Below are 14744 nucleotides of genomic sequence, written 5' to 3'. Positions count from 1 at the left end.
TCTAGCCTTTCGGTATAATTTTCAAGTTGTGTTTTTGTTGAGATACTTAGAGATTAATTTTAAACACTGGTGGTATTAATTATTTCTCTCGGTCCAAAGGAATGCTTCCATGCCATTCCATCAAGTTCTCTTCTTTCAAAGAAAGTTAACAATTAAAGTTCTTGCTTATTCATTCAGCTTACATATTTAAACAGTATATCACCCGCACGTATAGAGACTAAGTAATTTGTACTTTGTGTATTCAGGTCACTTTCCCCAACTCTGCATTGTATAGCAAGGACTTATTTTGGCCAAGCTTTTGCTATAGTTATTTTCTCCCATTACCAAAAGTCAATCTCTGTTGTTTCCGATACTGGAACAAGTTGCAGTGGTCTTCGTAAGCTTTATAAGCCATTTCAGACTCCCTCATACAGTCCTGAAACTCACAGAGAAGAGACTCAAATTCAACCTGCTTTCAAAGCCAATAACTGTTGAAAATGTTCTGAACCATTACCGGCAGTTGAATAAAAGTATAGCCTAGTGACTGAAGTCTGTCTCCACTCCCTTGTGATGGCTTAACTGTCCTGATCTTAACACAATTTGGTCATTCTGCAGATCCCATGAATGAAAAAAAACATAAGATTTGTAGAGATGTCTTTTATTGAATTTATGGAATCTTCCACATGCCCTCCTAACCATCCCATAAGACCTTGCTGAGCATCTAGTGCATTTTTAATACTGTAATTGGTTAAAACTAGCCAGAGACCCATAGTCATATCTCATATAATATTTGATACCAAAGACATCTGAACGGGAATTCAACTCTCCATGACTCCCAACAACAAATCCAACATTGCTAATTCAACCCTCATTGAAGTGGTACGTGGATGTGACAGATTTGTCCTTCTTGGCTAAAGCATTTGCTACCTCCATATAACCACTTCCATATATAGAGCAGTTCAATGGGTGAATCAGACCATTCCTTCGCATGTCCCAGTGTAAATCGCGCAGGATAGTTTTTTGCTTTTAAAAAAAACACTGGATTATGCATCAGCAAACTGTGGACCCAGTTCCATCCTAAATAGATTTTTCAGGATCTCTGTTTATGGGTTTTAATTTATAAATTCATAAGGAGTTCCAGGTCAGTATTCCGTGGGATGTTCTCGTCTTAATTACTCATGTAACCCTTTCTTCATTAATTTTGAGGTGTTTATGGTTTTGCTTTATCAGTTTGTAGATAACATAGTGTAGGCTACTTTCTCTTTAGTCTTCTGTATTCTTCTATGTCTTCCATGTAGGAATACGGTGGAGGACAAGAATTTGTTAAGCACTCCGAGATGCTTCTCTGCTTGAAGCACGCTATATAAATGCAAGTTATTGTTAAATTTCAGGTTGACTCTGAATTACAGATAAAGGTTCTTGGATCTACAAACTGCACTTTTAAAGTAAACTGTGATGTCTTTTTTAAAACAAAAGTCAATTTCTTGTATTTAACTGCATGCAAATAGCATACAACCCAATGTTAATAAAAAATGTTTTGTATCGGGAACAAGTGACAACAGGTGGGAGGTTATAAGCGTACAGACAGTGAATTTATAATGTTGTAGCCAATATCAAAATGCTGCAACCAATGCATAATTAGCTGGTTAAACATGATGCATGCTTTTGGTAAGGTTGGTGTATTTAATAACCTGCTGTTTGATTTTTTTTCAGGACTGTGAATTTCGATATAGTGAGGTACTTGTATGATTTTGTGTGACACCAGATGCACAGCCATATGGATGCAGCAGGCGATGATCAATGCTTTTGCACCAAGTCACACTGATTCATCTATTCAGCTTATAAGAGACAGAGGCATTTTGGCTCCATTGGATTTTCCCAAGCAGGTGTTGGCACAGTGTGGGATTTAACGAAAAATATCTTGATTGGTCAGAATGGATCTTTAGATTGAACTATTTGCCAAAGACTCTGGAGTATTTTGAAGCTATGTGTTAATTATTAACAGCAGGAATCCAGCACAATCTGTTCCAAAATAATAACATTGCAGTAGCACTAAAAGCTGCCTGAAATGTATTTACTTGAAAGTCTTCTTTCGTGAAGTGGCCTTCTCTCAGAATGTGGTTGCGGTACACATTTGTGGGTGTGTGTGTGACCATTTTTTCACTTTTTGAATTGTCTGCTGCAATTTGGAATCCCCAAGAGATCTTGCAGTCATTATTCACGCTGAAAGCCATTTCTTCTCATTTGTCAATGTGCATATAGAAATATGCCTGTGGTATATTGCGCCTTTTTGATATTCAATTGTAAGTCCCAAAAAAGAATATTCTTTATGTGGAGGAAAGTAAACGCCATGTAAAACACGTTATGTGTCTTGCAACCAGCCTTTTATACTCATTACCAGTCTATAGGTTTATTTCCGTCTGCCACTGGGTCGCACATTTCACAATGAAGATTTTTTAAACCCAGTGTTGATATGATGATCCTGAAGGTTGTCTGTTAGCTTTAATTCTGCAGGAATTCGGTCTCATGGTACAATTAACCACTGACCATGTTGCTCTGTTGCTGATTTTAAATGTGAAAGGGAATTACAATACTGCTGATTAGCACAGAGAACTGAATAAATGTGTCTTGACGCACACCTTCTGTGCTTGATATTGCTTCTTTCTCCCTGGTCAATTGGCATTTTCCCAACGACTGTTGGGGGCAGCTATTTCGAAGAGGATAGAGCTTTAGCGATTAAAAACCTGAATGCTGAAAATCTGAAATAAAAAGAAGAATTGCTGAAATACACGCCAGGTTGATTAACATTTCAAATAGCATGGCTTAAAGATTCATCGGAATAGAATTACACACTGGTAAGAAATGTAAAGAATGAATTGAGTCCACATCAAGACTCGATTGCTTCATATGTAAGTACATTGCCTGCACTGATGATGACTTGAGGAAAGGCACACATGAAACATATTTAATTGTATTATTTCACCACCCCCGATAACTTTAGCAGATAAAAATGAGAGGTGATGCAAGCAAATGGATGGCTTGTGGGTGTGTCAGTGTTTGCGACTGGCAGCTTGTCAACCAAATATGTTTCAATCTCAACTGACTTAAAAGGTTTACCTACTGAGTCTCTCTGTTTGTCGTCTGACTGAAATTAGCTGTTTTTTTAACCTGTGCATCCAGTGAGAAATAAAGGAATGTATTATTGCTGTATGGCTGTGTATTTTTACATATATTTAAGTGTGGGATAGTTGGGTTGCTCATCTTTGAACTGCCCCTCAATACGGGGACACTGCCCTGCGTGAGAGGCGCTATATAAATGCAAGTTGTTGTTACAGGGTGTGCTGATGACTATATGGTAAGTGAACATTTACAATCATTAGTGGATTTTGATATACTCTTGCCACCGGATTAAGTCGTTTTATTAGTAACAGTCTTTGAATAAATTGACAATACGAATAGTATCTGATATAAACGGCTGTAGAAAGCGAACATTGATAGTTACCACTCTTATCTACTTTCTCCATGTTTCTTTATCCTTTCATTTATTTGTGTAAAACCTGCTTGCTTTAGAAACTAATCCCCTTTTGCCTGAAGGATCAACAGAGGATATGCTCCTGTCAAAATTGGGAAGAGAAAAAATCTTTCATGTTTTACAAATGTTAATTTTTTTTATCTATTCATGAAATAAAAACCTGGGTATTTTCAGGACATGTTTGGGGTTTGGGTGCCAATTTTTCGGTTAGAAAATTAGATGGGAGGGAATTTGACACAAATAAAACCAATGTTTTTAATATCATAATATAAAGTAAATCCATGCCTTACTGGGCTCCGGATATCCGGAATTCAAACCTAGCAGACCAGCTCTGAAACCAAATTTTAAAAGAACTTTCGTGGGGAAAAAATCTCCACGGGCCTGAATGAAAACTCCCCCCAACCCAAGATAGAAAGGTTGTGCTTTCAGCTACTACGCCCGGAACTCTGGAGCGCTCTGAGATGCTTAACAGTGACTCCTACGCGGAGGGCATTGTATAAGTGCAAGTTGTTGTTATTGTATTGACTGTCGGCGAACTGTGGCAGCTGATTTGTGCCCAGCAAAGTCCCATAAACAGCTATGAAGTGAATGACCAGGTTTATCTGGGATTGTTCGCCAAGACATTGGGAGAATCTCCCTTCTCTTTTCGGAATAGTGCCATGGGATCTTTAACTCCACCTGAACAGGTTTAATGTCTCATCCAAAGCATGCATCAAATCAGGGAGACAAGTGATTTTTGGACAAATCAGTTTTTTTTAAAAAAAAAATAAGGCTTTATTGGTCTTACAAAGAAAATCTATGGAAATAAGGCAGGTTAAAATTTAAATGATGCCAAATTTACTTAAATGATCATAAAGTACAAATTTATAGTGCACCTTTCAGGTCAGGACTGCTGTCTGTGCACCCAAGCTGGGGGTGGGAACCAAAGGATGTGGGGAGGGGAAAGATGACCGAAAGAGCAGCTACAAAAGATACGTCTTGAGGCTAGTAAGCTCGCAAGATCCCTCCAGTTTTTAGAACTGATGTTCATTGGAAAAAATACATTTATTTTGTGAACTCTAGTGTCATAATAACTAGCATTTGATGTAGCGTTTTACTGTCTCAAAGCGCTTTACAGAGTTTTTCTGTGTATTTGTAGGTGGAAGTGGCAGCCGATTTACACCCAGCAGGTTCCCCTAAAACAGCCATGAAGTGAACAGCCAATTTTTTTTATATCGGGGAGTTATATTGATCAGGATACTAGGATAAGCTCTCTTCTCAATAGTGCTATTGGTATTTAATGTCCACCTGAACAGGCAGACAGGACCTTGGTTTAATGTCTCATCTGAAGGACAGCACCTCCCAACAGTTCAGTGCTCCCCTAGCAATGTATGGAAATGTTAGCCTAGATTACAACCTCAAAGGAAACTGTTTTGTACTCAACTAAAACAACAACAAGAACAAGATTACATTTACCCAGCCCCAAAAATTGTGCAATCGGAAAGCTTGAGCAAATTCCCATTTTGATGATTTACATGTTATTTGCTTTATTCTACGTCTTGACTTGAAAATCTGTCTCACAGTACAACCTTGCAATCTCATATTTCTTATCTCAGATATTAGTGTGCCCCCGGGGAAGAGGTAGTTCTGTAAAGTAGCTTTATCCTGTCTGAAATGAAGGCCGGGCGTCTCGCTCAAAAGATTTAAACCTCATATATCATTTTAAAAATAATATTCTTGTGGCTCCATAAAATGGTGCCAAACATCTTTCTAAAAATTCTTCACTGAATGTAAATGAAAAATTTACTCGAGATGAGTGACAGATGGTTCAATAATATGGGTATGTATCTTTCAATTCTCGTTCCTTGAAACAAGCTTGTTTCACGATCCGGTTTGAACTTGTACTATCGTGTGCTGTTTGGGCGCAGAATGTTGGCTCTCTGGTTTGATAGCGAATACAAGCGCGGGCTAATTGAATTGAATTGAGAGCGTTCCTGGGTACTTCATCATTCTTTGACAATGTCAGAAACACTCAGCTCTAGGAGTGTCATTCCAATCCATGCAATGTAAGAGTTAATGAAGGTCTGTTGTCAGAGCTGCCTCTTGGGAGAAAGGGTAAAAGCATGGTTGAATGAACCGGATTATTCCTCCCCCACCTACCCCCCCTACCCCCCCCCCCCCCCGAATCTTGTTTGGGATTTCTTCACTTGCTGTAAACCACAGTACGCCCCATTACTTTTATCTACCTGTACCTAATTATAGTATTTAACTTTGTCACAAGTCTTGCAAGGAAATCTCCGGTTCATTTTAGAATCTGTTTTGTTACAAACTCTCAACTAGATCATTCCTGTTTCGCACAGAATGTAATTTGAGCAGTGTTTGTTAGAAGTATATATGTGGTTGTATCTTCGGTTTGAACTTGGCAGCATAAAAGTGAGTAGGCAAAAGCCACTAATAACATACAGTCGTATACATTTACTTGCTTTGGGACCACATTTTGTGACGTGCAGTACAGTGATTTTATTGTCCAACTGTTTCAAATGGGCTTCGGTGAACGTGGAAATGAGTTTAATTTTGGCTAAACTATCGCATTGTTGCCTTCAGTAGTTGAAATGGTCAATGGTCTGAAACAGTTTCTCTGACTTTTGCATTTAAAATCATTCGTTTTAAGATAGGGTCAGAAATATCTCCATGGTTGCTCGAATATGTATATATCCATGTTTCTGTTTTTAATCATATATAGATAATTCGATTACGATTGGTAACTAGGAGTTCATATCCCAACATATCTGTTCATCCCTAGAATTTGTACTGGAAACCATAACATCATCACCCACCTCCAAAATCAACAAGAGGTACGAACAAGCTTTCCAAGTTCCCTTGCAAGCCGTCAAACAGCTCCTTCTAAGCGAGTGAAAAAACTTGAATGTCTTCAGTCAATCTTTATATTTAAATACGAGGCAGTAATCAACATAATTCCTCATGGCTACTAAATAAACTCGGTGTGTTTTTCAGTACAATAAATCGCCATTCGCTGGGAGTTCATTGATGAAACTAATGATTTATTGAGTAGCTTTTGATGGTTAGTAGATGTTGCTTGTGCTCTAGCAACCACTAACTCCCAAGATTAATGAAATAACAAACAAAGCACTGTTACAGCATCTGTCATTTTGGTGCTAAGTATTGTCAATATAGTGCAACCCCTCCGGGCAGAAGCGTTTAGGAAAAAATATTGTATTTTCTTCTCTAAAGGGATAATGATCGAAAATATAATTGTTTTTAGGGAAGTTGCTTTCAGGAGAAGGAAGATTTGGAGATAAAGCACCGACTGTCACAACAAGTAGCATTGTGGAACATCTGTGCAAATTATAATAATAATAATAATCTTGCATTTGATAAAGCCCCTTAACACGTTGTTTAGACATCTCAAAGCGCTTTGCAGAATATACCTTAAAGTGAATTGACTGTATATTTTGTGGGCGAAACGCAGCAGCCAATTGTGCACAGCAGTGTCCCACAAACAGTTGTGTATTGAGTGACCAAATTATTATTATTATTTTAAGGAATTATTACCCTGGAAAGCAATCTGACAATTGACTTAACTGGCTTCCAACTTACTGCTAGGTAAACAGAGGAGTGTGGAGTAAGGAAACTTGCCCATAACGACTCAACTGGAAGAACAAAAGCACTGTATCCTGCAATTCACTAGCAGGGTTTCTTGTAGTATTCAGTGGAGTGGGTGACAAGAGAAATTGAGAAAGAAGATGAATTTATGTGTCTGTGAAATGGAGAGCATCATTCGACATCAAACACAAATTCCAATTTCAAACCAATTTGAAAATCATGAATTGTTAAGCCTCAATTCAGTGTAAATCTGAAATGTAGTGGCAGAATCCTAATGCAGTCCACAGCAGTTAATGGAAATGTTCAGTTAATTGGTCCCACATCAATTAAATTCCCATACATTCTGCAGTATTTACCAGATGACACAAGTGAATAGATGGACTCCCATGGGGAGAATGACCCATTAAGTGTTAGGGAGAAACGATGGACCCAGGAAATGGTTAAGAATGTCTTTGCCTTTGGTCCAACTGGATAAAACACACAAACGAAAGAACACTCTGCTTCTGTTGTTCTGTTTTGTTGGTTACTTGCCATGTTGGTGAAATAGGATAACCGAATAACGTATCCACGAAAGCTCCTCTTGCCAAATGTTTTTCTTTTTTGTGTAAAACGAAAGCTAAGCTATTGTATTTCATTGATTTTGGTTTCGAGCTTTCAAATCATGGAGACAAGTTGGCCGAAGGAAATTTTCATGAGTAGTCCAGTTGCGTTGAAAGGTTTGACCGTGAAAGGTGTAATGACATTGGGGTAAACCTAGTTGCTGTGAGGTTAAAGTTCTGTTGACTCGGTATTAATAATTATCATAATATTGACCGTCCTCCCAATCTCCTTCCTCCTTCCCTCCCTCCCTCCCTCCCTCCCTCCACCACGGAACAAACGCTGAACTTTAAATTAATTTGTCAACTTGTTCCATCTAGGTTAACTAACGGTTTGGGGGAGATTATTAACTCCTCATATACTGGTGGGTGCTTCTTTAGCACATGTTAAATCTTTCTCCAAGCCCGTTGAAAAAGGTGAGCATCATTCAATAGCTTGTACAGTCAAAATCTTACACAGTGTAATTACATTGTGTTAATCGTCCCTGTGGAGAGGACTAACACAACACTTGCTAGATTTTATGTGTATACTGTAATCTTTTGCAGTTTATCATCTAATTTTAAAAGGGGAGAGATAAAACTGGACATTATTACACCGACGTCTCAAAGTGCTTTGCAGCAATCATTGTCAAGTGTAGCGAGCGTGGTTTTTTTGTGTGAAAACGAAAGCACAGGCAATTCCGGTAATGCGGAGATTTTATTTTTGATGAATAAAGTATTTTTCCAAATCCACAATTATTGCTTCGGTTTAAGCTGTCTTATGTCACTTCAGCAAAACCTGGAATTTGGAGTGCTTTCAGGCGATTGTGTGTAAATAAAGCACGCTGTAGAATTTTTCTTAACCAGGGTAGAATTAAACCATTAATTATGCTGAAAAGGGAGCCAGGGCTTTGGTGGTCAGTACTTCAGAACTGAAACAGCGTTTAAGCTGCCTCTCAGTGAGTGTCCTTGTGCTAACCATGTTCGATGCTTTGCTCTTCAGATTTTGTCATTTATCCCTCCAGTAACATGACGGGGCGTAAATAAGAGCGGATTCCAGCTTTTGAGCAGTCAATCAAGGAGAATGGTTTCTTCAGCCTGATGTTAATTTGAGAAGGTGGAGTTTTTCAGGCACTCCAGTGAAGGCAGCAGGGGAAATAAATTATTTCCAGTCGCTGCATTTCATGCTTGATCGGCTCCCGGTTCCAGTCAGTCAGTGCAGTGCTCCAACTGTAAAAGGTGCGGTGAGACAGGTTTTGCCCTCCTGAAACAAAGTTAACAAAAAAAAACAGGACAAGGCTGGAAGGCACGTGGGAGGGGTGCCGGAAAGTGGAATGGAATATGCTCTGAGCGAGATGTGTTTGAGAGCTGTATTGCAGCGCATGAAGCTGATGTATTAGAATGCAGTAGAAACAGCTGACAGCTGGCAGTTTCTACAGTTCCTGGCTTATGACTTTCCCAACAGAAGCTTCCTGACATTAAACTTGTAATCTCTTTAGTACAGCACGGGGAGGAAAAAAGAACTCTCATTCACAAGAGTTGTCTTCCTTCCCAACGAGAGGGAATACGGAGAGGAGAGGAAGAGAGAAAACTATGGATAAAAAGAACTGCTTTAACACTTGGACTTTGCTGCTTCTGGTTGGAATATTGTCGCCAGATCTCGTGCGTGGTTCTGGGGGGTTCTCTCCGAGGTTTGCCCCGTTCTTCTTCCTGTGCACCCATCACGGAGAACTGGAGGGCGACGGGGAGCAGGGAGAGGTGCTGATGTCGCTTCACATTGCGGGAAACCCAGGGTATTATGTATCTGGTCAAGAATATCACGGTAGGTTTTTGTACCAAAATTTTCTAAGCTTTTATAAATTTTATAACAGTACATAGGTAGTTCGGGACATATGTGCAAGCGACTGCCAGGAAGGTGGAAGGCGAACTAGATGGACTTTGGTCTTTTTTTCTTCTAGCATTTCCTATGTTCTTATAAGCAACTTCTTTGAGTAATGGGGCAGGGATAAGGTGTCCTACTTTTAGTTTTGAAATACTGTGGGGTTTTTTTTCTTTCCGGGATTGACAACTGAAATTTGTTTCAGGGGAAAACAAGTTTCTGCCTTTTCGCACACCAGTATGATGTGACACATTAGTACAAAGTTTTTTTAAAAAGTTAATTGAAAAAAAACATTCGATGCGTACGTCTTGTTACTCCACATTTTGTCTTGCAAGAACTTCTTTGTTTTTATACCAGATATTGGAGTTTAATGTTGGAGTGCCAAATGTTTACAGTATATATATATATTAAAAAAAGAGCAAAATGAGAAATGGATCCACTTTATGATGATTTATCTATCCATCAGCGAGCTTGCTGATGTGAATTATGAAGACAAATTAATCTTTGGGCATTTCCTCCTTTGTTTTGAACCAATTCTTTCTCTGCTAAAAAACCTCTGTCCTTGATAGTGCCCGAATCAGTGCTCGGGTATGTTAAAGTAAGCTCTCAGGCTTGTACAAGCTTTGTGTGTGGGCTTATCTTGAGTGCAGAAACCCTCTGCTGGCACAGCTGCAGGTCCTTGTGTACGCCTTAAAATGAAGTGGATGCATTTCTTATGTGAGCGTACGCTCGCAGGTCACTTTTATTCCGTGCAGAGTCTTCACAGCCAGACGGGGGACGCTTTAGAGTGAGCTGCACAGTTTCCCCTTTGTACATGTGTGAATTACTGGCGGTCTGCTCCCCGTGAGCCAAAAGTGAGAGAGTTCAGGTCAGCCGAGCATGGGGTTCAATTAACATGGATAAAAACAGCTTGACATCAGCAGTAGGAAGCAAAAAGTGTCTTGCAGCAACACTCCCAGAACAACAATAAAGACAGATTGGGCTGAAAGTGAATGGGGTTACGTTCGAAGTCTGTAGTGATTTTTGTTTTTTTTTAAAAAAGTGCAAATGTTTCAACGTTTTGAAGTGTGCAAATAGAAGCTTTTTATTTTTGGTTTCTGCTCGTCTGAACATGATGGGAGTCAGACAAGTGCTTGTGCTTGAGCTGACGGGTTAACCAATTAAATTCTCTCCGACAATTGTTCATCCACTGAGACTAATTAGGAGGAGATGTCTATAATATGAAGATTTTTCCTGAAAAGGCTGCAGTATATTGTTTTAAAGGATGCATGTGTGTTGTGTTTCGTGTTCAATTAGGGCCATAAAATTGTGGAGGGAAAATACACAGAATCATATTATGAAATCCTCCCATTTGCTCTCTGTGTTTCCATTCAGCCACTAAGAGTAACACAATGCTAGCGTACGGGCAGTGGTACTCAAGGAAATAGTTAACAAAGCTGCACAACCTATAACTGGCAATCGACCAAACTTCAACTAAACAAGTACAGTGACAAGTTTTTTTCTTGTGAGTGAATGGACTCCAAAGTATAGTTTAATAGTAACATTCTCTTTGTTGAGGTCCACAATCTACTGTTTTATTTTATAAAGAGAGATTGGCTTTTCGAACACTTTAATTAATGCAACTTTAAATGTTATGATTACTAATAAGCTTGTGTCATCTGTTAATCCTTTCACATATGTAAAAATATAGATGGAGGCAAGCCATTCAGGTACTGACGATGTAAATCAGAACAAAAATGTGAGTTGCTGTATTGGGACTTTTGTGTGAATGGCTATAAACCACAAAATGAGCGAGCTACTTGCTAGGAGAAGAATAATTGATGTGAACTTGGGAAATAAATGTGGATTCCTGTAGCTTATTGGTTAAAGCACTCGCCTCACAAGTGAGAGGACATCTAGGTTCGAATCCTGAGCAGGATGAAACGTTAGGCAAGTTTTCTTACCCCACACGCCTCCGTTTACCTACCAGTAAAGTAGGAACCCAGTTGTTAGTTGATTGGCGGATCGCTTTTCCAGGGATAATAATCCCTTCAAAAAAATAATAATTTGGTCACTCAATCCACGACTATTTGTGTGACACTGCTGTGCACAATTGTCTGCTGCGTTTCGCCCGCACAGTCAGTCCACTTTACAATGTATTCGATAAAGCCCTTTAAGACATCTTAAGGGTATGGTAGGTGCTATATCAAATGGGAGGATTATTACTATTATTATTAGACTTGATTTGCAGCCATCAAAGTTTCTGTGCAGTGATTTGAGAGTTAAAAATCATGTGCAGTATGCAGCTACTGCTGCAAGATGTCCCTACTATGCTGTATCTATGAAGGGCAAAAAGGTTTATAGTGTAGTTAAACATACTTGGTCTTTACGGGTAAGTATAATTTGGGGACTAAACTGATGAAATTCTGAAACAAAGCAGCTTAAAATAATGAAAATATTGCTCCCACTGGGGAGAAGAGAGTAGCTTCTGTTTTCTTTCACTGCTGTCAATCGCACTGCATGAACAGTTCTGTTACAAAGTGCATCCGACGGTATTGCCAGTAGCAAACGATTCAAATATCAGAGGTTGAGGTGGGGATGGGTGGGGTAAGGAAAATGACCTTTTCTGTGTTTCTGCCAGTGCTACTTGAACTATGCAATCCTGTCCCTCTGATTTCTTCTTCACTTTGTTCTAAAAGAATAAATAATAATAATAATCTTTGCATTTGATATAGCCCCTTAACATGTCTTTGAGATGCCTCTAAATGCTTCGCAGAATATACTGTAAAGTGAATTGACTGTGGGAGAAACGTGGCAGCCAATTACTCACAGCAGCGTCCCACAGACGGTCGTGGATTGAGGATGATCCTGTATGATAAGGAACTAACTGTAAAGGGAAACGGAAGAGATAATGAACGTAATGGTTGTGTTGTCCTGTCCAGGCATTTTCTAATAAACGTATAACGAAGTAACCAAATCAAATAGCCTCCTCTTCACCCACTGAATCCAAGAAAAAAAGATCCGGTCGGTGTGATAAGTAGCATGTCGGATTGCCTAACACGTACTCGCAGGAATTAGGTAAGCAGGTTGCTGCCCTTCTGGGACAGACCTCATATTCCATTCCAAACACGAGGTTTGGATATTTTTTAAGCACGGTCATGGGTTTCAGCATGTGTCAGACATCCGGCTGATTAAAATAAAAGTACTAACTCGCATACACCTTGGTTTGACATAGGTTAGAGTTCCTGCTCTGGAGTGCAGCATTGTCAAAGAGACATCACAAGAAAGACTGGGTATATTGGAGGTCGGTTCGTTTCCTGGGGCCTCTTGTGTGCCTGTCACCAGCCAAATCAGCAACGGTAGATAACAGCTCACCATCAGCCTCTTCTCTCTCGTCTCAGGTGATGGATGACCCAACAGGCTCCAGAGGGGAGGGAAAAACTGCACAAACATACAATACATGAGGGTTCATGCTGTGATGCTGAATGATTGGTGTATTCCTGGCACTGTGTGCAATCAACGTGTTGCGAAGAGAAAGCAACAGTACAATTCTCACATCCCCAAGTGAGTCAGACGGTAGATCGTTCTTCGGGCTGGACTTTGATTTCCCTGGGCTTGGCCTTGTTCGGTGCATCAAAATATTTCCCACTGTCAAAGCAGCCCTGAGACTCAATGAACATAATAGAGCTGGGTTGTGTGTGGCTCCATTGTAACTAGCACCTTCCTCAGCTACTGACTTGAATGCACCGATAAATAAAACAACAGCGACTTATTACAGACAGCCTGCTGTTTGTTCACGGCAGTCGAAAAATTATCTGTCAGATGTAGTGTAGAGATATTTGTTTTGTGACCCATTTCTTGCAGTCTGTGTAGTGGGTCAGGCCAGATGATTGATGCTTCTGAAATTCAGATATTCAATGTTGAATGTCGTATGTTTTATCCTGCGTCTGTTCTTGCAATGCCCCTACAGGACTGAAGTTAGATTGTGATGTTTCAACTTACGTATGGTTGCATCGTGTGTTACTCGCTGGCTTGTCAACATGAGGGGGAGCAGATTGCCATAATACACTATCGCTGCTCCTGATATCCCACAGTGAAAGTACTGCCTCCCTACCTTAGTGAATCTAATTGCTGAGGACGTAGAACAATTTCAGGTAGATTGAACACGACTGTTTGCGGGACACTGCTGTGCGCAATGGGCTGCCACGTTTCGCCCACAACATACAGCCAATTGCCTTTACAGTATATTTTGTGAAGCGCTTTGAGATGTCTCGAAAACGTGATACGGCGCTATATCAAATGCAAGGATTATTATTATAATTGTATTATTTCCCTCTTTCTTCCAATGAATAAAGAGGTCATTACCGTGGAGAATAACAGCGGGAAGAAATGAGACTGCGTGGATCTAACGCTCTGGTTATAAATACCGTACTATGTGGTGTGTAGTCTTGTCACTATGAACGTCTTGTGACTAGAAAGCAACAAAACAATTCTCACATCCTGAGATGTGTCTGATTTTTTTGGATTACCCTTTATTAAAAAAACATTTACTGTGAATGCGTTTCGACGGAAAGTAGTTTTCTCCTGGTGCAAGCCATCAAACGGAAAATAAGCTCTTGAAATCCAATATATTATTTAAAGAAATGTTTTTTCTAGGAACTGTAGTTTCAGTGCATTTCACTCTACTTTCCCCTGCATTTCCCAAGTGCCTCATCTCTAGAAGTGAGCTTGAATTGTGTGACAAGGTGAGAGTTGTTGTCATGGCGTCTTGTAAACTTTAGTATCTTGCCAGTAAAAAGTAAATGTTTTCACAATACAGATCCAGTAAGGTTTAATTACTGAATCTATATGGTAAGGAACCATCCTTTGGATGCGACAAGGTCCCATCTACCTGTTGAGGTGGGTGTTAAAGATCGCAATGCACTATTCAAAAAGAGAAGGGAGTTTTTCTCTCTCCTGGTGTCCTGGCCACCAATCCCCCCAAATAAATTTGATGAATCACTCCATGGCTGCTTGTAGGACATTGCTGGGCGCAAACTGGCTGCCTCGCTTGGCCCACGAAATACACAGTCAATCCACTTTCCAGTTCATTGTGTATTGGCTTGGTGTATTTGCTTAACAGACTGGGAAAGAGACACAGAAACACGTGAGTTTGTAAGGAAATCGATGCGCCGCTGTGGATGCTACATATGAGCTA

At 39.8% G+C, this 14744-nt stretch overlaps 2 protein-coding genes across 2 annotated transcripts in view; both read left to right on the top strand.

Annotated features, from left to right (window-relative positions):
• Window positions 1-3187, top strand: part of orc5 (origin recognition complex, subunit 5) — a 67483-nt gene extending 64296 nt beyond the window's left edge. Inside the window, exon 15 of the mRNA XM_007890883.2 lies at window positions 1693-3187. Coding sequence (XP_007889074.2) covers window positions 1693-1738 — 46 coding nt within the window. The 3' untranslated portion in view covers window positions 1739-3187. The remainder of the gene's footprint in view (window positions 1-1692) is intronic.
• A 4848-nt stretch (window positions 3188-8035) lies between these two features.
• The window catches only part of reln (reelin), a 178251-nt gene continuing 171542 nt past the window's right edge, over window positions 8036-14744 (top strand). The window contains exons 1-2 of the mRNA XM_007890885.2: window positions 8036-8127; window positions 8693-9511. Coding sequence (XP_007889076.2) covers window positions 9283-9511 — 229 coding nt within the window. The 5' untranslated portion in view covers window positions 8036-8127; window positions 8693-9282. The remainder of the gene's footprint in view (window positions 8128-8692; window positions 9512-14744) is intronic.

Source organism: Callorhinchus milii, unplaced genomic scaffold (assembly GCF_018977255.1).
Source record: "Callorhinchus milii isolate IMCB2004 unplaced genomic scaffold, IMCB_Cmil_1.0 Scaffold5, whole genome shotgun sequence".
Classification (NCBI taxonomy): Eukaryota; Metazoa; Chordata; class Chondrichthyes; order Chimaeriformes; family Callorhinchidae; genus Callorhinchus; species Callorhinchus milii.
This window is presented reverse-complemented; position numbering and strand designations above follow the sequence as displayed.